This window comes from Microtus ochrogaster, chromosome 21 (genome assembly GCF_000317375.1).
Source record: "Microtus ochrogaster isolate Prairie Vole_2 chromosome 21, MicOch1.0, whole genome shotgun sequence".
NCBI lineage: Eukaryota > Metazoa > Chordata > Mammalia > Rodentia > Cricetidae > Microtus > Microtus ochrogaster.
This window is the reverse complement of record NC_022022.1, coordinates 5,180,321-5,202,548: the sequence shown is the minus strand read 5'-3', so window position 1 is coordinate 5,202,548 and position 22,228 is coordinate 5,180,321. Positions and strand designations below refer to the sequence as shown.

Below are 22,228 nucleotides of genomic sequence, written 5' to 3'. Positions count from 1 at the left end.
AAATGAACACAGTGTCCGTGTAATTATTTCGGGTAGAGCTAGCCATGTGGGCGGCCGGGTGCCGGGACGCAGCCTGCCGCTCCTATTACTACAGCAGTGGGCATTCCAGAACAGATTCTCAAGTACCAACAAGACAGCAGCAAACGGGTCAGAGGATCTGGGACCAAGTCCTAGCTGTGCCACCTGCCACAGGAGCCCAGGAAAAGTAACCAGCTCTCAGTCTAGCTCTTCCTTTCAAGCCAGGGACCAAGCACGGCTTTGTGGATTCTGTCTAGTTCCTTCACCTGTGAAAGCAGCAAGAATAAGCAACACCTCGCACCCGGCGAGAACAGGGAACATCTGTTAACTGAGCTGTGGTCGACAGACTGCAGCGTATGATCCCACCTTCCCCTCGCTGCACTCGATCCTGTGAAATGTGAAGCAAAGGGAAGAGTACGAGACTCAGACGTGGAGGTCCAGGTCAGCAGCCCCGGCTCAGAAGTGAGAGCAGAGGCCTGGGGTAGGCTAGCCCAGAAGTGGAGGTCCAGGTCACTATCCCCGGCTCAGAAGTGAGAGCAGAGGCCTGGGGTAGGCTAGCCCAGAAGTGGAGGTCCAAGTCACTAGCCCCAGCTCAGAAGTGAGAGCAAAGGCCTCTTTCCACGTTGGTGCCAGCTGGCAGGTGTGAAGGGGCCTGATGACCCCCCCCCCCTACCGACCAGGTATGACTTAAGGAGAGCCCTCACCTGTGGTCTCACCTGTCTTCCTGATGCAGCACATACAAGGCTGTGTCCACGGCTCTCTGCTCGATCATCTGGGCAAACCTCTTCAGCGCTGGGCAGCTACAGAGGCTGTGCACCTGCAAGGGTCACCAGCAGTGTCACAGGAAAACACTCCCTGCCTACAAAGGGTGCCAGTTATGTCCCCAAGACCCTTACACCTTTGTATTAATTAAGATCTATAAGGCATAGATTTTTTTAAAGATTTATTTATTTTTATTTTATGTGCCTTGGTGTTTTGCCTACATGTAGGTCTGTGTGAAGATGCAGATGCCCTGGAACTGGAGTTACAGACAGCTGTGGGCTGTCATTGGGAATTGAACCCGGGTCCTCTGGAAAAGCAGCCAGTGCTCTTAACCACTGAGCCATCTCTCCAGCCCCATATAGGCACAGGATTGTAAAGAAAGCTTCACACCCCATGATGGCTCCCATGCACTCCAAGTTTGAAAACTAACAATTTTTAACTTTAAAAAAAGAATAAACTATAAGTCAAGGAATTAAAACATTTCATTTGGTTGTTATTTCCCTAAAATGATTTTAGAAACTGTATGCCATATAAATGCTTTTCATGAATCTTTGCCATATAACCTTAAACTCACTACACATAAGCACGAGGCACAGGGATGCCTGGGAGGCATCGTTATTGTCGTAAGACAAGGAAAAAGACCCTGCATTGCCTTTGGGCATCCGGTCTTTCAATCCACAGAAGGGGTCCCACTGTGTGGCACTATTATTGCATGATATGTAATATAAATTTCAATGCTTTTTAATAATATGTACACATTACACACAATGTTATATGCATTCATAAAATGTAATACATACAATATACTGAGTCCATAAAAAGATTCTATGGTTAAATCAATTTGAGGAAAACAGACTAACGGGCTAACCAGATTACTTTACAGACATCTTAAAATTTTACATTGACCGATGTGTGTGTGTGTGTGTGTGTGTGTGTGTGTGTGTGTGTGTGTGTGAGTGCCTGGGTGGGGGGATGCACTGCTCCACTGAACATGCAAAAGTTTGAGAACAGCTTGTGAGCATCTGAGGTTTCTGGGAACCAAATGCAGGTTGTCTGGGCTTGGAGGCGAGCATCTTTACCCACTGAGCCACGTCACCAGCCCAAGACTCAAACATAAATATATTAATACATATACACATACACATATATTCTAGGCAGGACTGCACTATGTAGACCAGGTTAGCTTTCCACTTTTGATCCTCCTGCCTCAGCATCTTAAATGCTAGGATTATAAGAATATAATATAGAAATGTGGACCACGCCAGCTTAAATTTTAAAATATGCTGATACTCATACAAGCCCTTTCAAAAGTGACACAATAAAGATGGATCCCTAAAGTTTTGGACCCTAAGAAATGCTAAATGTAAAATTGTCAAGTAGAGCCTGGCGGGTGGCACCCACCTGTAACCCAGCACTCAGAGAAGAAGAGCTGGAGGCAATTCTTAGATACTACACATATTTAGACACTGTCTCAAAAGAAGCAAAGCTTGAGTTGGGAAGACAGATCGTTAAGGTGGTTGCCACGCAAGCTTGAGGACCAGAGTTTGACCCCCTGAACCGGCTGTGGTGGCACAAGCTAACAACTGCAGTCCTGGGTGGTAGAGACAGGTGGATCCCTGGGGTTTCCCGGGCAGCCTAGCATATCTGACTAGATCAGTTAGAGACTATCTCAAAAACCAAGGTGTATGTGCTCTGCAGAAGGACATCTGAGGTTGTCCTCTGGCTTCCATACAGGTGAGTATATACATATAGAAAAATGGTATGTATATTCTTTACTATACTCGCTACTTAGCCCACCGAAAGCCCACTCTCCCAAAAACACACAGGTCAGGTAATGTCCTGACCCTGGGTGAGGAGTCATCTGACTGTTCCGGTGGTCCCTCCTTGGGTGTCTTGGGCCCTTCGATCCCCACATCCATCCTACATGCAGATCCTATTACAGCAGCCTGTAGACGGGAGGGCTCCCAGGAGGCTAAGTCACCTCATTCCCATGGCTCCCAACCCAGGACCCAGGGGAAACAGCTCTCCCACCTGCTCGGCAGCCACATTGTCCAGGAGTAGAAAGAAGTCCACTTTGTCACCACTGCTGATGCCCACACCTGCCTTCACCTTTTCCAAATCCTCGGAGATCCCTGGCTGCAAATTGGCAGTCTTCTTCCGGCTTCTGCCAAAACCCACAAGCTCTTATATTACTACTGTACAGAGATTAGTAATTTATAAAATGTACTTTGTTCAGCGTTTACGATCTTATGTAATCCTTACAACAACCTAGTGTGGCTAGCAGTATTATTCCCATTTTACAGACAAGACAATTAGGGCTCTAAGAAGTTAAATGACTTGTAAACATAAATCAGCAAGAATTAGGGCTAGAATAAGACTAAATTTTCCAAATCCTCTTCTTTTGTTTCTACCTATCTTACTAAAACCATGCATAACTCAGATCTGTGTGGGAACCCCATTCTTTCTACTCTGGAATAGTTTCAGTGTACCCCAGAAATGCCTGAGCAATGGCAGACGCTAGCAAGAACAAGAAAAGCCTGTTACCTGGTCTTCTCTCTCAGGCCCCAGCAGTTCTGATAGTTGGGATACAGGACTTCGGAGCTCGCCTCATCGGTGTGGATGACGACCGATCCTGGAAGGAGGAAGGAAACACCAGTGGTAGGGGGCCTCAGCTCCCTCTTCCAGGACCGCTTCTGCCTTCCCCATCTCTGTCTACAGAGCTGATCTAAGTGGTCATTCTTAGGTGCAGTTCCTGCGCTGATTCTGCCCACAGTTCTCCAAGCACTGGATAAAGGAGCAGCTTTGTTCTGTTTAGCATACGCCCTCCCACTGGGCTGCAGTCCTGGATCAGACCAAAGCTTCCAACTCAATCCCCAGACACAACCAGGACCAGCATGTGGGCATTCCAATGCAGACCGGCTGGCATGACTTAATCAGAATTGGGTTATTTTCCTGTTTCCCGCAATTCACTTCCATAGGCCAATAGAGTGACCTATCACAAGGCTATCCGCTCAGCGCAGAACCCATAGGGAATCAAAGCAGAGGGATTCTTGGATTTTCAAAGCAACAGAACACCCTTTACCACCACCACCACCCACTCATTACCACACAGCATAAAAAGAAACATGTTAGCGCCCACAGCATGGGGGCTCAAAGCAAAGCCCAGGTACGTGTTCTAGCATCCTTATTTCTTGTAGTCCCTGGGACCCCTCTGCAGGATTCTGGGGGCTTGTAGAAAGGAACAGGTAAGGTTGGGCACGGTGGTACGGGAGTAAAGGCAGAAGGACTAGCTACTCAAGACCAGCCTCCACTATACACTAAGTTTGAGGTCAGTCTGAGCTCCATGAGACTATCACACACGCGCACACACAAGCACACAGGCACTTGCCACCAAACCTGACCCCCCCCCGAGTTCAGTCCTCCAAACCCACATCACGGAAGGAGAAAAGACATGTACACATTATCGTCTGTCTCCACGCATGCACAGAGCACAGAAACACACAGAAGTAAATTTAAAAACAAAGATCAGACAAAATTATCAAAGACTCCGCCCTAGACATCCTAGATGTTGCACATCCTCAAAGACGCAGCTGACGAAGGGGACAAACACGGACAGCTGGGCCCCCACCTACACCATCTGCAGATCCGGGCTACCGGGCAAGCTACTCAGCCTCTCTCTGCATTCCTTCTCTGATCTGTAAAAGGAGCTGATGGTGTCTGCCCCACAATATGTGCCGAGTTCTTAGGACAATGCTTTATGTGTCAGGAGAATAACCATGATGGAAACCTCTAGCATAACCACGAACCCACGTCCATCCGCAGTCTGCTCCTGACGGCAAGCTATCAGGACGTAGCTAATGGGAAGAAAGGCACACCTGAGCAGACAATCTACATTTAACGACTGACAGCCAAGTGGGCAGACGGACGCTCTCCGGCTTCCTGTACAGCCCGCTACCCTCTACCGTCTCGGGCACCCCAGGGCTTCCCTCCTAAAGCCATTCTGCAGTTGCACTGTCCCGTGAGTGGCAGCGGCTTCTGCCATTCTTGGTACTGAGAAAGGCATAGATTATCCCCGAGGGAAGTCCCACTGGGCTTCCAGTCATTAGGGGAGTCACTATCCCAAGGTAGCTGGTTCCCTCCCTGCTAGAACCTGGGGCAATTCAGTCAGCAACCTGCCTGTGGAGAAAAAGGGGCCACAGGTGACTCAGAAGCCTCCTCCCGAGTCACACTGTTTCCGGGAAGGGGACATTTGCCTTTTTGAAGGTGAGCAAGGGAGGAACTTTTGGAAGGCCAGGCCTTGTGGATCATTTCCAAGCCTGAGGGTTGACAAGGAGCAGCCTGCCCTGTTTGCCTGGCTTCCTAGGCACACAGTGTGTGAGGCAGCCGGCTTAAGCCAGGGTGAGTAGCAACCCCCAAACCAGTAGACGGGTCAAGTCCAACCTCTGGCCTGATGGTCCTACTGTCCTTCAAAGTTTTACAGAAACTTTATTTCCATTCAAGATACTTCTAGAAGCAACAGAACAACAATTTTTGCTACGTAGCAGGGATTAGTACCCTAATACCTGTTAGAGAGTACCAGTTAGGAGACGATTATCTGAAATTCAAAGGAGTGCTTCCATGTGGACTTGAAACAATTACAAAAGACAAAAGCTCGCCTCATTCGCTGGCCCAAGGCCCTGTTAGGGTTTGAATCTGCAGCTGTGGTTTGAAGCACAGGATCCTGTATTTCTGAACACTTGTGTTCCCTAGAGGAGAGGTGAGGTGTGGGCACCTGGGGAGCATTAACAAAGTGGGGCCCGGCTGTGGTTAGATGCGTGGAGGCAGGCCTCTGCAGGTACACCTGCCTCTGGCTCGGCATGTGTCCTGGCTTGTCACAATGTGCACACACACCACCTCACACTGCTGTCCTGCTTCCGCCGGCACACCTTCCTGCCATGGCGGCCTCCCCTCTCTCTGACAGCGCAAGCCAGGAGGTCTGGCCACATCCATGTGACGGTGGCTAACATAGGTCTCACATGGGATCCAGAAAGAAAGGAAGAAACACACCCTTCACAGGCGGAAAGTTCTGGAATTGACGACTGCAATCATTCGCTGATTAAATGTGTTAAGACTCAAACTCAACAACCTTCTCAATGAAGAAAGGCTTCATAGAACACGGCGGATACAACCTACATTGGGCTGGGGGTTATCATTAAGATCAGAGCCATGGGGGGCTGGAGAGATGGCTCAGTGGTTAAGAGCACTGACTGTTCTTCCAGAGGACCAGGGTTCAATTCCCAGCACACATGGTAGCTCACAACTGTCTGAAGATCTAGTTCCAGGGGATCTGACACCTTCACACCAATGCACATAAAATAAAGTTAAATAAACCATTATATATATATATGATCAGAGTCATGACAGCAGTCCTTAGTCCCAGTTAGAGGTGGCCCTTTCCCTCTGTCTCAGTCATGCCTCACTACTGCCCACAAGCCTGGACAGAATGACCTCTGCAGCTTACGTGGAAGCCCAAGGAGTCAGGAGGCAGAGGTGCACCCAGTTCCTGCTCACTGCGGAGGTCAGGTTGGCAAGGGCAACTAAAGGATGGGTGGTGAAGGACCCCTTGCAACACGAGCAACTGGAAGTCATGTGCGCAGGGATGGAGAGAAAAGGCATGGAAGGGAAAGAGCGTTCGAGACGAGAAGAGTTCCTCTGACACAGGGGTGACTTTCCGACCCAAATACGAACCTTTCTGATGTTGGAAAAGCCCAGCCAGCAAACACCGAGTAGACTCCAGATTCCGGAATATGTTGGTGGAGCGGACACTGGGAGGGAAATGAACATGCAGAGGCAGAGATGCTCACATGGGAACGCAGAATGGCTGGGGATGGAGCAGGTGTAAACCTCTCAGAACCACACACAGGACACCATGGGATGGAAACCTTTCCTCCCTACAGCCTGGCTGCTCCCAGGGCCCTGACTGTGACCTTCAGTGATACTCGCCCACAGCAGCCTACAACATAAAGGGTAAATGCACGGTAGCAATTTGTCCCCCAAACCACCATGGATGAGAGCAGAGGTCAGGACAGCTTATGCATGCAAGACCGCAAGTGCGTATCTATCTCCTTATCTAGGACTCACAAGACCTCTTGCGGGTTGAAGACGGGGGAAAGGAAGGGGACATCTTCCATATAGTTCTTCCTCAGCCTCTCTCCCAGATCAAACATCTGCTGCATGCCCACCTTGGTCAGCTGCCCGGCAAACACGCCACCCTAAAGTGGGGCATGAAGAAAGAGAAGATTGTTCAGATGAAGGCTAGCTCAACTCAAGAAAGTCCCCGCGGCTCTGCAGCGGGCTTCACGGAGCAGGGAGGCCTCACTTACCTTCAAGGTGGTCTTGTGATATTCAGAGTCATAAGGAGAATGAGGTTTCGGGCCACCAGCTAGATCGGTGACGGTGATATCAAACTGCGTTTGAGGTGGGATCTCTAAAAGCTTGGGGTTCCACTCCACCTGGTATGGCCATTAAAAAAAAAAGACATAGAATTAAAAGAAAGTTCTTGAAACTGTAGCCCTAACACTTGTCAGGAGCCAATTTTCCCCCAAAATTATTACAGGAATCATCGCCCTGGGGAGTCTGCAGAGAACCCCACACTCCCAATTGTATTAAGAACTGTTCTACTGACAGAGCCTACCCCACACCCAATTAGTTGTTAATAGAGAGCTATCTGTTAGCAGAACCCGCCCCATATTCCAAACTATCTAGAGAACTAGGTGTGTCAACTTGTGACTTCCTGGCCTACATGACCTGACTGAACTTAACCTCCTGGCCTACATGACCAATGTGAACCATGCGGCAAAAGTCCAGGCCCCAGTGCACCCCCCCCCCAAATTCCTTATCCTATATAAGCTGTAACCCTGTCTCTAATAAACTGAGGCTTTGACAAGAACCCCACATGGCCTCCTTCCTCTCTCTCGCCCATTATCTTCCAGATAGCGCCTCTCCAGGACCTTGGAATTACTGAACTGCCAGGTGGGTTACAACCCCTAGACTGAGTAACCCGCAGAGGCAGTTTGCAAACACCCGTGGCCTTGGGATGACATGACTAGAGTCACCTGACACTAGGCCCACAAACCTCCCTTGGGAAAGCAAGGGAAGGAGCCTGTACCTCCGACTAAAGAAAGGACCACGGTTTGTTATCCCTGGTGTCTTTAGCTCAGGTCTTCTCTGAGACATACCGAGACTCACAGCGCTGCTGTCCCACTAAGCCCATTCGACTGAAAGGGAGAAGCAGCCAGGCTGCTTGACGTGCAGCCGCTCGGCGACCAAGTGAGGGAATGAGTGAGTGGGTCCGTGAATGAATGAATGAAACACGATCTCAGGGACTGCCATGTTATTAACAACCTCTAAAGAATCGAGTGTGGTCTCCATGCCCCACAGCCGCACAGAGGACTCCGCGGAAAGCCCAGTGTTACTACTGCCTATTTCTGGTTCTCTGTTTCTGAAACAAATGGCTGCCATCTACAGACACCTGTTTTTTTTCCTCATCTTCCTTCAGTCCTCATAACCTGGCTCCTGCCTGAACTGGATGAGTTTTCAAAGCAACACAGGTCTCACACCTGACCCATGAGACTGTTATCTCTGCGGAGTCAGACGAGATGGTCTTCCGGTCTCCGCCTTCCTAACACTGCGACCCTTCAGTACAGTTCCTCGTGTTGTGGTGACCCCAACCACAAAATTATTCATTGCTATCTCATAACTATAATTTTGCTACTGTTATAGACTGTAAATATCTGTGTTTTCTGATGGTCTTAGGCGACCCCTGTGAGAGGGTTGTTCGACTCCCAGGTTGAAAATGGATGCTCTAGTCCATACTCGGGCTCCCCTTCCCAGCCTATTGATTCTCTCAATGTGAACCCAATTACACACTCTAAAACTCAAACCTCTGACCCCTTCCTGCCCCGGTCCTTGAAGCAAACTCCCATCCACAGCACATAACCAAGAAGCTGTGGCCAGGGCCCTGTGCTTACATAAGTTTCTCTGGCTCTTTAAAAGCCTTCACCAAACTGCACCAGGCAAGTTGCCTTTACCAGTCTGTCCTGTTCCATAGACAGCTTCTGGAGAAGAGAGACTGAGTCATCCACTGGGTTACAAGTCTGGATGCTATTATCAGCTCCCAGAGCCCACGCAAGACACCCAATGTCAGGTAACCTGATCTGACCTTTCCTGGGTTTTCAGAGAGGAAGCCAGCCATGAATATACATGACAGCCATGGCATAGCAGGGGCGGATCTGTCTTCTAAGATGCCAAACACAGCTGCCACAGCTCAAAGGCTGGCGAGTCAAAGTTGCAAAAGGAATGACATTTGCCAGCGATGCAGAGACGCAAACACCTGGGCTTGTAGGAGGTGGACCTCAGAACAGGAGATAAAAGCAAAAATCGCAGCTTTTCCAACAGAAGTAGGAGCGGGTGCCCAGAGCCCCAGCCACCCGGCACGCGAGCAGTAGTGAGACAGGCGCATGGCTCCACAGAGTGGTCCAAATGCCAGTGCTGCACGTTACAGTTACCACTGACACACATGTCAGAGAGACCTAGAAGTCTGCATCTAAGGCAGCAGGAACAGAGGAAGTGGGCAGATACAAGCTCTGATGGGGGGGGGGGGCTGGGAGGTAAACAGGACGAAAAAGGACGAATATGGCTTTGGTTTCAGCTTGTGTGGCTACTGCAAACACCCTGTCTAAAACCAAGACAGAGCAGGAGGGCAGGAAAGCTGTGACCACATGGGGTCAGGTTAGGGTGAGCGACCCTCACCCCCCTCTGCTACCCCCCATCCCCCCACCGCCCCACCGTGTGCTCCGGAGACTCTCAGCACATTCCCGTGAGTCAGATCTGGCTGTTTAAGCTTTCTCCTTTGCCAATTCTTTTGGAGCTGAGACTAAGCCTCCGTGTTGGTTAAGTCCAGTATGGGGCACAGAACCTGGGACACAGGCCCCGAGGTCCACTCAGGTTCACCTCTGAGCACAGAGGACCCTTGGTGTGTCCCAGCAACAATCCTGGTGTTCAGGCCATGTGGAGTCTAAGCACACGATCAGATTTTCATGCACAGATGATATATCCATTCATAGACGCTACCCACCTCCATTACCACACACTTATCCTCATCCCTGTTCAGTTTCTAGGAGGTAAAGACGAACTCAAACCAGTTGAGCATGGCGAAGGGATGCTGCTGCGGCCAGACAGCCTTGAGTCCAAGGCCAACCTGAGCTACAGAACTGAGTTCCAGGCCAATCTAGGCTTCAAAGCCAGAGCCTGTTTCAGAGGATGGGAGCAGGGGAGAGACTAACTTGATAATTTTACTTCATATATACATATACATAGATACACATCATCTTTAAAGAGAGAGTTAGGGGTCTGGAGAGATGGGTCAGTGGCTAAGGTCACTTATTGACCTTCCAGAAGTCAAGGATTCCCCAGCATCTACAAGGAGGCTTACAACCTCCTGCTATTATTGCCAGAACAGACTACATGGCAACAATTACAAAACTAAGATTACGTTTGCTGCGTTTTCTAATTTCTGCTGGTTTATCATCATTTCAGCTTTCCCACAAGCCCTTACAAAGTGCCATTGTTTAAGAGGAGACAGTGTGCTGACTAAGGGGATTTAATGCTCTCTGGCCTCCAAAGTCACCAGGCAATCTTGCGGTGCACAGACACACACGAAGGCAAACAGACACATAAACTAAAAGAAAAAAATCTTAAGAAAATTAGATGATAGCAAAACCTAAAATATAATTTAAAACAACTAATTCAAAGTAAGCAGGGAAGACGACAAGCAAGTGTAGGGACAGAAACGGACATAGCAGTACGGTTCCTGAAAGCCGGGCATGGCAAAAAGCCACATGCTGATTGTGGGGGGCTGCAGATTCCGGACTAAACTGCCGGCTTTTAGAACACCGCAAGACAAGGTTAAAGATACAGGCAAGACAACCGCTCAGGAGAAGTACAGCACCCCTAAAGCTAACAGACACACTCCTCCCACGGGGTCTCATAAAGAGGACAGTGGGATGTGACGGATGTCTTTCAGGGTGTCACAGCGGTGAGTTCTGTGGACGGTTTCTCCCTGCTCCCTCAACACCACAGCATACCCGGGGAAGGCAATTCCACAGTGGGATGGACAGGACACAGCCCAGGGAAAAGAAAAAGGTACAGAAAAATACACCAAAACCTTCCAGGTGAAGATTTTAGGAAAAAGCAATGGGTTTTAAACCTTGGTTATGCTCGAGGCATCACAAGGAATTAAGTTGCTGATGTCTGAGCCTCCTTCTGGGCCAATCACATTTGGATATTTATGGGGTGGGGTCTCCACTTCTCAGCGCTATTGAGCCCAGATAATTCTAAACACCAGAGAAGAGAAGCTCTTACAGTGTCTGGACACACTGCACCAATTAAATCTAGATCTGCAGGAAGACTCAGGCATGCATACTGTGTGTGTGTTTTGCCTGCTTGGGCATTTGAGCACCACATGTGTGCCTTGTGCCCACAGAGCCCAGAGTGCTGCGGTGCTCCTGGAGCTGGACATACAATTTTGAACAGCCATGCAGGTGCCAGGAACTAAGCCAGAGTCCTCTACCACAGAAGGAAGTGCTCTACCACAGAAGGAAAGTTCTTAACTTTCAGAACCTCCCAGGCATGAATTCAATAACCCGCCAGGGTTTAGAACCATCATCAACCCAGAGGAATGAATGAACTAGCACATCGTTCATAAACACTTCTCTAGGCTGAGCTTTAGGCAGGAGTTAAGCAATATAGCATACTTCCCGGCTCATCTATACTGTCAAAGACAGACATGAACTTAGCAAGGAACTAGGGTGGGCTGCACTTATGTTATAAAAGTTAAGGGGGTTCCCTTGACACTGTCTGGAGGAAGCCAGGGAAAAGTTGAACGCAGAGCCAAGACTCGGAAGGTCGGAAATATGTTCAGCGAGTTCCATATTTTATTTCCAAATCTTTTGGCAGGACAGAACAACTGTTCCCCAATCCTTAAGAAAACAAGTCGGCACACTGTCTCCTCTTAAACAATGGCACTTTGTAAGGGCTTGTGGGAAAACTGAAATGATGGTAAACCAGCAGAAACTAGAAAATGCAGCAAACCTAATCTTAGTTTTGTAATTGTTGCCACACAGTCTGTTCTGGCAATCATAGCAGAATAAAATAAAGCTAGAAATATCAATAACCATGGATATTCAAAAGACTCGAGAGAAGATATCCAGAATCAAGTCATAGGAGGCTGATGACAACTACGCACAGCCAGAGAGTTGGTTGCACCCCTGGATTTTAGGCACAGAACCTTATCCAAGAAAACCAGACATGTTTAAAGCTTCTTCTACCTAGGGCTGGAGAGACAACTTGGCCACCAAGAGTGCTTGCTTTGAGGGCTTAAGTCTGTTCTCAGCACCCATACCACGTGGCTCATAACCGCCTCTGGCTCCAGTTCCAGGAGATGTGGATTCTTCTGGCTTCTCCTGGCTTCTCAGGCACCTGTGTGCACACAGGCGTGCTCATCCTCCCCCTCCCACCAATCATGTTTAAAAAATTAAAATATCGGGCTGGAGAGATGGCTCAGAGGTTAAGAGCATTGCCTGCTTTTCCAAGGTTCTTGGTTTCATTTCCAGCAACCACATGGTGGCTCACAACCATCTGTAAAGGGGTCTGGTGCCCTCTTCTGGCCTGCAGGAGTACACACAGACAGAATATTGTATACATAATAAATAAATAAATATTTTTAAAAAATTAAAATATCAGCCTAAGTCTGCAGTGCATGAGTGGGAAGTTAAAGCAACAGTTCTCAAACTGCAAAGCAAGGCCGTGAAATTACACTCCACCTTCTGTAACTATATAAAGAAAAGATAATGAGCAGGGAACTGGCGGAGCATGTATTTAATCCCAGTACTCGGGAGGCAGAGGCAGGCAGATCTCTGTGAGTTCAAGGCCAACCTGGTCTACAGAGTGAGTTCCAGGACACCTAAGGCTGTTAAACAGAGAAACCCTGTCTTGAAAAACAAAACAAAAAAGGAAAGAAAGATAATAAAGCCGGGATTCTCAGTATCTCCACCATGAAGGTGTAAGATTCCCATCACATAACCACTGGTATGTACACACACACACACACACACACACACACACACACACACCCCTGAAAGGATTTAAATCTTTTTTTTTTTCCTTTTTTTACAGTTCAAAATGAGGCTGGAGTAATGTAATGGCTGTCTTTCCAGTAATGAATTGAGTGGGATTGTTTCTTCCAGTTCCCTCAACATAGAATTGTAACATCTTGTCAAAGCATGTCAACGAAGCCATTCTATGCTAGAATCCACCAGTGCAGGTTGATCTAGATAGGTACTTGCACAGTCTGTATACACTGGGTCCAGATCTAGACAGACAAACTTTATTCTCTGCTGTCACTGATAACGGTATCTAAAACATCAATATATCTTCCTAACACTCTATAATAAGAAGAAATAGAGAATAGGGGTACAAAGAGATGAAGCATGTGTGGACAAAAAAAAAAAAAACCTCTAGAGATCTAATTTTAAAGGCCCTACGTGGAGGAGGTGGGGAATCAAAGAAGCAAAACGACATTGAAGTACCAGACAGAAAGTGGTGTAGCCATAAAATTAAGAGCCTGCTAAAATGTCTTTATGTGAAAGTCACCTTTTCACCTGTGACCCTCTTTAAAGACAGGACCTGGGGTTGCATGATACGAAGATAAAATTCATAGCATTTCAGCAAGCAGATATGATTATGAAAAATATAGAACAAATACACATTCCAAGGGTAAATCCAACACGTGGGGCCTTGGGGACTTCTGGTGTCCTATTCTTTTTCACCTGACAGGCAATCGTTTTCAAAACAGAAAGCGAATTACTTGTGTTTTAATCATAATTATCTTGATTTATAGCCATAAGACTAGCTAATTCAGATTTCTAAACCTAAAACGTAAAGAACCCCAAGATATGGTCCTCGTCACCAAAAAGACTTCATGAGATCTCAAACGGGCTCCAGCAAGCCATGAGAAAATCTGTAATAAGATCTGGTCCCAAAGGCACCAGCCTGTTCTGCGCTGTGATAACACTTAGGGTGACTCCTGGTACAAAGGTCTCTGCAACTAACAACCAGCGATAGAGCCACTTACAAGGTCCGCTGCACTCTTGAACTTAACCTCACCAAAACACAGAACTGCTAAATGCGACCCAACTCCACGTCCGCCTAATTAGACTCTGCCTTTAAAACAAGATGCCCTGGGCGGTGCCTATGCATCTTTTAAAAGTTATATTACACCTTGAAACTGAAAGTTTGGGGGAGCTGCCCTAGCTAGGGAGGACTGATGGGGGGGGGGGGGATAAGGATGGGGAAAAGGGCTCCGGGCCACAGCCCGTTTATTGCTGTTTTCCTCTGGTCTGAACCCAGCCAAGCCCCTCTGCGCAGGGGGTTGGGGGGAATCCTAAGGTACGTCGTCTCTCACCTGTTCCTCCAGCGGGAGCGGCTTGAGCGGACTCCGTGCCCCGTGTCGAAACACAACCTGCACCATTTTCAGTTCCAGTAGGCTGCGGTCCACTGGACACTGGCTATCAGGCACCCGATGCTCGGCCAGAGCCACCCGCCGCTGGTGGAAACAGTAAGCCAACGAGGCCAGGACGCCCACGGGGGCCCACACGCGCATGCTGGAGGCTCTGGAAGCTGAGGCTTCAGCAGGTACGGGTGCTCAGCAGCCTCCCCCAAGTTCACAGGGACTGGAGGGCAAGTACCATCCAGTCTTCAGAACAAGCGACTCCAGCGGGGCGACCCGGCGACACTCTGGCCCGAGGGGCGGGACGCTGGTGGGGAGAAATGGGAGGGAGCAGAAAGACTGCCTAGTAGTTTAAGCCCAGGCGACGCCGGCAGCTCCTGCTGCAGACTCAGCAAAGACCTGAAGCTTGTACTTCAAAGCAGGTGGAGTGGAGGCTGCAACAGCAGAAGCCCACATTTTATAACTAAACTCCCGTGCAATTTCTTGCCCTGCCTAGGACCTGCCCCCATCTAAGTCAGCGGCACAGGAGCACGGGAAAGTGAGTCCGGAGACTTCGTCCGATGTGGAAACTCAGCCTGTAAGAACTACAACATCCACAATGCTGCGCGCGGCCGAGGGCCCTTAGGGACGGCAGTTCGGCCGGCCACCCCCTGAGCTGAAAGTCTTGCCTCTCCACCCACCCCCCTCTCCAGCTCCCACTCCACTGGGCCAATCTTCAGGCTAAGGCAGCTTAAGGGCACCAGGCAATTAATGGGAACTTCTGGTTTTTTCCCCCTTGCTGGTTTGCCTGGGGTGAGTAGGGAGGAAATGAGGGTGAGAAGAGGCTGGGTTAGGATTTGGGGAGGAGGGAGCGTAGTTTGGGTGTGGAAAAATTCCCTGAAGTCCTCAAAGCAAGACGGCTAAAGCCAAGATCTAAGACATCTATCTGTTGCGTACTTATTATTATTTCTGAAGCTACCTTTTCCCATTTTGAGCTGGGGATGTACTTCATCGGTAGAGCACTCTCCGAGCATGCGCAAAGCTTTAGTGCGGGAGCCTGGGAGCGAGGAAGGAAGGTTGCTTTAGGTTAGAGCTACTGTTATGCCCAAATCTGCGGAGTCCCCACAAAAGCCAACAAAGGAGACCGAATCCCATATGTAAAAGCAAAGAGCCTTTATTTTAATCAAGTTTGCAAACTCGGTCTCCACAAGTCCAACTTATTGGAGTATTCGGAGAGCCCCGAGCTCAATTACAATTGGATTTTTACAGTAGTGAAGGTGGGAGTGAGGAGTCTCTGAGGTTCAGGACCCCTGATGAGCTGACGTTTGTCTACGGGTGTCCTGGTGAGGTGCGCATACAGCGGTTGGAATGTCAGGCACTTCCTATGAATGGTCCGTTCTTGGGTGGGGGTTGGGTAATCTCAGCTTGTGGTGTTTTCCTGCTACAAGGTATTGCTTCAGGGTAAACTACTGAGCCTCTTATTTAAATTCATCGATGGCCAAGAGTCCCAGGTGATAATGGTTGGAAGTAAAGAGCTTCTTTTGTGACCCGCTCAGACTTAAATTATCTTGGCTGACCCCCACAGCTACCAAAGTCTTGTCAGGGGAGGCAGGGAGGAATGGCTGCACCGTCTGGCTCTGTTGTCAATATCCTGAGGCATTCTAATCTTTTAACTCGGGCACAGTATTCTTGACTTCAACTCAGAAGTCAATTTCAAAGCAAACCAGTTAGAAACAGATTTGAAGTCTGTTACGAATAGAAAGAAGAGCAAAGAAAGAAGGAGCAAAGCACAAAGACCAAACCTTGGAACATGGATGGCTGTGGGCTTCTTACAGAATCGCCTCAGCAGATTAGAAACCATTTTGCACAGAATTTAGGCAAAAAGATTCTGACAGAGAGAATAAGAAGCCCACAGCCAAGCGTGGGTTTGGGCTTCCCAGAAGTCTTAGCAGTTACCACGTGTACAGCTTTCGTGCCTCTGAAGATCCATCTGGAAAGGTTGCTAGGAAACTTAATCTTCTCCTTTTCTTTTTTTGGGGGGAGACTACAGGCTCTCTCCAGGGTGCCTTGGGTAGATTAGTCTGATAAGGTAAACCTAGGAGCCTCTTGGATTTCTAGAAAGAATCTTAGAAGAGTGTAGACTGGGAAGGGAGGATGGCCTTAAGCAAATGAGAATTTTGTTGGAATTCCTGCTTCACAGTTGGCGACAGTTTTCCACCAGACTCTGGGTGAGGGGTTCCTGTTTCTTCTTGTGTCCCCATAATTTTCCTTGTCCTTCTGTCCTAGCTCAGATCCATTTCTGTCAATTGGGGCTTACCTCATGTGTCCATCACCTCCCAGTAGCCAGTCAAAGTAAGTAGGTTGGACCCTTTGTGGTAGAGTTACCCCAAGGGACCCACCTCTGGATTGCACTGCTGTAATCAGACACTGAACCTTCGGCACATGAACTTTGGGGGAACGCTTAGATCCAAATCATAGCACAAGACAAACTAAATCTTTCAGCATTATCAGAAAACACCTTGGAACCTGAGCAGTGCAGTGTAACTTCCGACAGCAATGAGGAACGTGGCTTTTAGACGGGTGAGGGAAACAAGGAATGGTTTCAGTACAGACAGGTCCCGGGGATGGGCAGCTTCAGCCTCTTTGGCATTCTTAGCACGCTGGAGAGCCTGCGAGGTAACAGAAGATTGATAGCTGGCTGCCCTACTTCCTGCCGTGGTAGACAGGGCAACCCTAGTCCACACCCTGCTCTCTGGCTTTGTTGGCACTGCCTAGGTAAGCATCATGGGCACCTTTGGCCTGAACAAGCAATAGTAGTGCCATCTGGACAGTGGGGGAGGGTGAGATGCATCAATGGCAGGTCTTGGTAGGAAGCCACAGCAGGTGAGGCTGGCGAATGGCAGATTCCATGTGGAGGAGCTAAAAGCAGTTTGCCAGCACCCAGGAGGCCTGTCAATATTTAGAGTGCACTGTGCACTGTACTGTACAGTAGTGGTGGTAGGCTGGAACAGAAAAGAAGGTGAAAAGTCCGGAAATCCGGAAACCATGCCCTGGGGATGGACCCAGGAGGGCTCTGAGAATGGTTATTTTGACCCTAGTTTTACTACAAGGGAGGGCTGGTTTGAGAAGCAAGCTGTTCCCCCAAGCAAATTTTCATGAGAGTTCGCTTAATATTATTTGAAATTGTGGGTTAGCCATGAAATTAAAACACACAAACACACACACACATTTGCTGCTTTGTTTTCAGTGGTGGGCAGATGTCTGATTCATTGTGAGTACTTGTTAAATACTGATTTAGAAAATGCTAGACTATGTCATAGGATTATTGTAGAGGTCATTGACTATTGTGCCATTATTGCTTCCTGCATAAATCTGAGTAGTTGATTTAGAGCATGGTATTAGTGCTGGACCAAATATCAAGAAATATGAAAATTACTTTCCCTTGACTTTTGCCTTGATGGTCTGGAAGCCAGGAACCTAATTTGCAACCAAACTATACTGTAAATTTATTTTTTTCCTCCATGGTGTGAGACACTGTGGATTGGAAGGAAGCAGAAATGGGGCCAAGTCAGTTGGGAAGCTGTGGCTGAAATCCGGCTAGGAAACAGAGGGAGCCATTAACAATGGAAATTTAAGGGAGGAGGGGCGTGGAAGAAGGGGTCAAGGATAGCCCTTGAACTTTTAGTCCTGTGACAGCAAATGACGTCATGCACCTGGGAAAGAGGTTAAGCAGAGCCTGGCAGGTTAACTTGGATTGTATAGTTTAGGAGGTACTTGAGGTACTTGTGAGGCATCTATGTGGAAATGCCCTCTCTGGTTGGTGATAGAGGTTGGAGATCAGAGTCAGGGTGGCCGAGGGATGTGTATGCGGGAATTCTCTGTTCATGGTTTACAGCTACAGGAGCTTGAATAGATAACAATCTTGGTGCCGGTACAACAGCAAGAGGTAAAGAGGTCTGAGATACACATCTCTCGAACTCTCTGTTCAAGACTTAAGTGTGAAAGAGAGCAAGAAAAGAAGGGTTTTAAAAAGGAATAGACACTGGTTGTGTTTAATTCAAGCACTCAGAAGCGGAGGCAGGCAGGTTCTCTTGAGTTTGAGGCCAAGGCTGCAAGGTGAGACCCTTTCTAAATTTCTAAAACGAAAACAAAAAAGAAGGACTGAGCAGCAGTGTCAGAGGGAACGGAGAATAAAGTGATAGGAATGGAAGACCCGTGGGATTTAACAGCGGAGTCATCTTGGGCGATGTAGAGAGAGTGGCCTCGGTGAAACCTAAGTGGGAGTGTGTGGGAAGGTAGTGGCGACATCATCTGGAAAGTGAGCAGGAAAAGGAGCCACAGGCATTCTTTTGAAGAGAAGTTAGTGTTTAAATGCAGATAGACACAGGGCGAGGCTGAAGATGGGATGGGATAACAGGTTCAGAAAACTCTTAAGAAGATGGAGCAAGATGAGAGATGAATTTAGACCACATCATTAGGCTCAGATGGAGAGATTCCATGTTCTCTCTACAGATGAGAGGAAGAATGGGCACCACAGGGTACATGGATAACAGGAATCTAAGGCACCACAGGGTACATGGATAACAGGAATCTAAGGAGCTTTTTTCTTTTGATAGCGTCTTCTTCTTCTTCTTTTGTTTGTTTATTTGTTTGTTTGTTTTTTCGAGATAGGGTTTTGACAGGTTTTTGTGTAGCTTTGGGCTTTGGAGCCTGTCCTAGAACTAGCTCTTGTAGACCAGGCTGGCCTCAAACTCACAGAGATCCATCTGCCTCTGCCTCCTGAGTGCTGGGATTAAAGGCATGCGCCACCATGCTCAGCGTTCGATAGCTTCTTTTCCCTGTAAAGCAGCAGTATATTGGTGGGGTGGTGATCGATACTATTAATGATTTGAAGTACGGAGAAGGTGAAGAACCTACTGTGGAGAGTCCAGAACAGCTGACTACATGCTATGCCCACACCACAGAATTGCCTGAGGGCATTTGGGATTCAAGCCCATCCGTGCCATTCTGGATCTGAGTCAGCCAAGGGTACCCAGTTGGTTTGGATAGAGTAGCTCTTCAGACCTTACTTTGAAAACTACTGGTGAAGAATCAAGGATTTCTCAATCGATGCTGAGATCCTCAGACACTCAAAAAAAAATGGGCTAATATTTGCAAAATCCAATGTACATCTTCTCATCACTTCAAAACGTCTCTATCTCAATTATAATACCAAATACGATGAAGATGTATGGAAAGTAGTGGTTACACTGGACTATTTAAGAAATAATGACAAGGAAAGGCTAGAACATCTGGCTATAGTTTTTGGTGAGTTTTTTGCTTTGTTTTGTTTATTTGTTTTAAATATTTTGATCCACAGTTGATTGAATTAGTAGGCACATCCGTGTGTTAAAAGTGGGAAATGGTAAACCCTTTGAGAAGCGGGGCCTCGTTGGAGGGCTTTAGGTGAATGGAGACAGTGCTTGTCCAGGACTTTGGAATCCACTGTCTTCCTCTTGTTCTTTGTTCCCTGGGTCTTGAAGTGAATGGTTGCCTCTGTTGTGTGTACCTGCCAGAGGCCCAGAGTCACAAAGTCACCTGACTGTGGTCTGCAACCTTCTAGACCATGAGCCAAAATAAACCCTTTTCTTTGTAAGGGAATTGCCTCGAATATTCTGTAATAGTGACAGAAAACTGGTAAGCACTGTGCAAAACCTATGCATCCAGAGGTGTTACAGTATTTTAAGAGGGAGACTTTTAATAAAATGGAAGCACTCGTCAGTAGAGAGGCAAAAGTTAGGACAAAAGAAATAACTGACAGACAAAATTCCTAAGAGTTGAATTAGGAGTCTGGGGAAAGTATAATAAAGAACAAAGGAGGAAGGCTGAACCCAGAGAACAGAAGGGTTTTTTCTCACTACAGGTCTTCTCTGCTCACAGGATAGAAGGGCAGAAGGTAGTGAGAGATATTAAAGCTGACATTGGTAGTTTAACCTGCAGCAAATGATCTCCCTCCCAAAAGTATTCCCACTTGGGAAAGTTTTGAAAACAGTAATAGTAATCGAATGTTATTACCATATAGCTGACATTCAGTGTGCTAGTTAACTCTTATTGTAACTCAAGTGGCAGATCTGTCCTACTACCATTTCAAAGAAAAAGGACCTAGGCTTAGACAACAGAGAAGTAGCTTGCCCAAAGAGGCACAGATCTTGTGTGATCGTGACTAAGTCATCTAAATGACTTAGCCCTGGAGTTCACACTACAAGCTGTATACATTTCACTAATGAACTTAGGAAGGGCGGTAAGTTATTGTTGACCAGGTTTCTTTCCTGCCCGGTCCCGCACCTTTCAGTCCCAAAGAAACACACAGAGGTCTACATTAATTATAAACGAGTTGGCCATTAGTGAAGGCTTCTTATTACGTAATTCTTACATCTTAAATTAGTCCATTATTCTTGTCTATGTTAGCCATGATACCTTTTATCAGTGAGGCATTCTCATCTTGCTTGTCTGTGTCTGGCTTCCTCTGTGATGACTGTAGACTTACCGTTCCTCTTCCCAGAATTCTGTTCTCATCACCCCACCTCTATTTCCTGCCTGGTCACCCCACCTATACTTCCTGTCTGGCTACTGGCTAATCAGTGTTTACAAGTGCAGGATACAAGATCATTGTTCCACAGCAAGTTACATGAAAGTTCCTAGGGTTAATACCCTCATCTTTTCTGTTGCTGAAAAAAAAAAATACCTGGGATTAGATAATATATAAGGAATACAGATTTATTTGGCTCATGGTTCTGGAGGCTGAGAAATCCAAGAGTATGGTACAGGCATCCTTTTGGCATCTGGAGAAGCCTTGCTTGCTGCATTATAACATGGCAGAGGTTGGAAGGGTGAGATAAAAGGGGGAGTTAACAGATACAGAGATGGAGATGGAAATGACACTCTATTAAAAACAAAACACTGGGGGCTGGAGAGATGGCTCAGTGGTTAAGAGCATTGCCTGCTCTTCCTAGAGGTCCTGAGTTCAATTCCCGGCAACCACATGGTGGCTCACAACCATCTGTAAAGAGGTCTAATGCCCTCTTCTGGCCTGTAGGTATACACACAGACAGAGTATTGTATACATAATAAATAAATAAATAAATAAACAACAAAACACTTCCACCAGACCTAGCTATCCCCGCAGAACAAGCTTAATCCATCAAACACAGGCACATTAGGGGTCAGAGGTCCAGCAATAAGCTTTTGGGGGAGACAGTCACAGAGAAGCAATCTCTTACATGTGAGACTGAGACTTTATCTGTTGTGAGCTCACTTCAGCAAGTCCCTTACTGCCTACTTCTGCTTCCATCCTGGTGGTTGGGTTCCTAACTGGTTATTGTCCACACCGAAAACCATTTAGGACTTTCTGTTGCAAGTCACCAAAAACCAGACTCACTCAAGCTGATTCAAGAAGAAAAGAGAGGAAGAAGCAGTTGGCCTGCGCCATCAACAGCTTCAGAACTGCCCCGTGATGAACTGGATACCAGCCCAGAGGATCCTGGGTTCTGATTTCTTTGGTGACTTCTAGCTTCAGCTCTGCCCTGTTCCCTTTATCCCCCAGCTGTCTGGTGACTGACGGCTCGCTCATGTGTCACACAATGTCTGCAAGCAGTTTTTTTTTTTTCTTGGCCTTCCATCTAGCCAGCTAGAAGGAGCCTTTCCCACCCCACACAGAGAAATTCTGGGCTTCAGGGTCACTCGCCAGAAGTCACGATCCATTGCTAGTCGTCTCTGGAGTGGAAGGGGAAGTTGAATCCAGCGACATCACAAATGATGGGGTCAGGCCATTCTTTAGGGCTAAGTAGGAGCACGAGGGGAAACAGCCGAAGTCTCAATGTTTGGCTGCCCTCTCCCTCCCACTGTCCCTGGCCCCACATTAATCAACTTCCCATGTTCCTTGTC

General features: G+C 47.6%; 1 protein-coding gene across 1 annotated transcript in view; it reads right to left on the bottom strand.

Moving 5' to 3' along the window:
• Acp6 (acid phosphatase 6, lysophosphatidic) overlaps positions 1–14,837 on the bottom strand; it is a 23,240-nt gene extending 8,403 nt beyond the window's left edge. The window contains exons 1-7 of the mRNA XM_013349882.2: positions 14,282–14,837; positions 7,143–7,271; positions 6,901–7,031; positions 6,508–6,584; positions 3,325–3,412; positions 2,812–2,944; positions 735–835 (exon numbers count right to left, since the gene is read on the bottom strand). Of these exons, the coding sequence (XP_013205336.1) occupies positions 735–835; positions 2,812–2,944; positions 3,325–3,412; positions 6,508–6,584; positions 6,901–7,031; positions 7,143–7,271; positions 14,282–14,479 (857 nt within the window). The 5' untranslated portion in view covers positions 14,480–14,837. The remainder of the gene's footprint in view (positions 1–734; positions 836–2,811; positions 2,945–3,324; positions 3,413–6,507; positions 6,585–6,900; positions 7,032–7,142; positions 7,272–14,281) is intronic.
• Between the last annotated feature and the right edge of the window lie 7,391 nt (positions 14,838–22,228).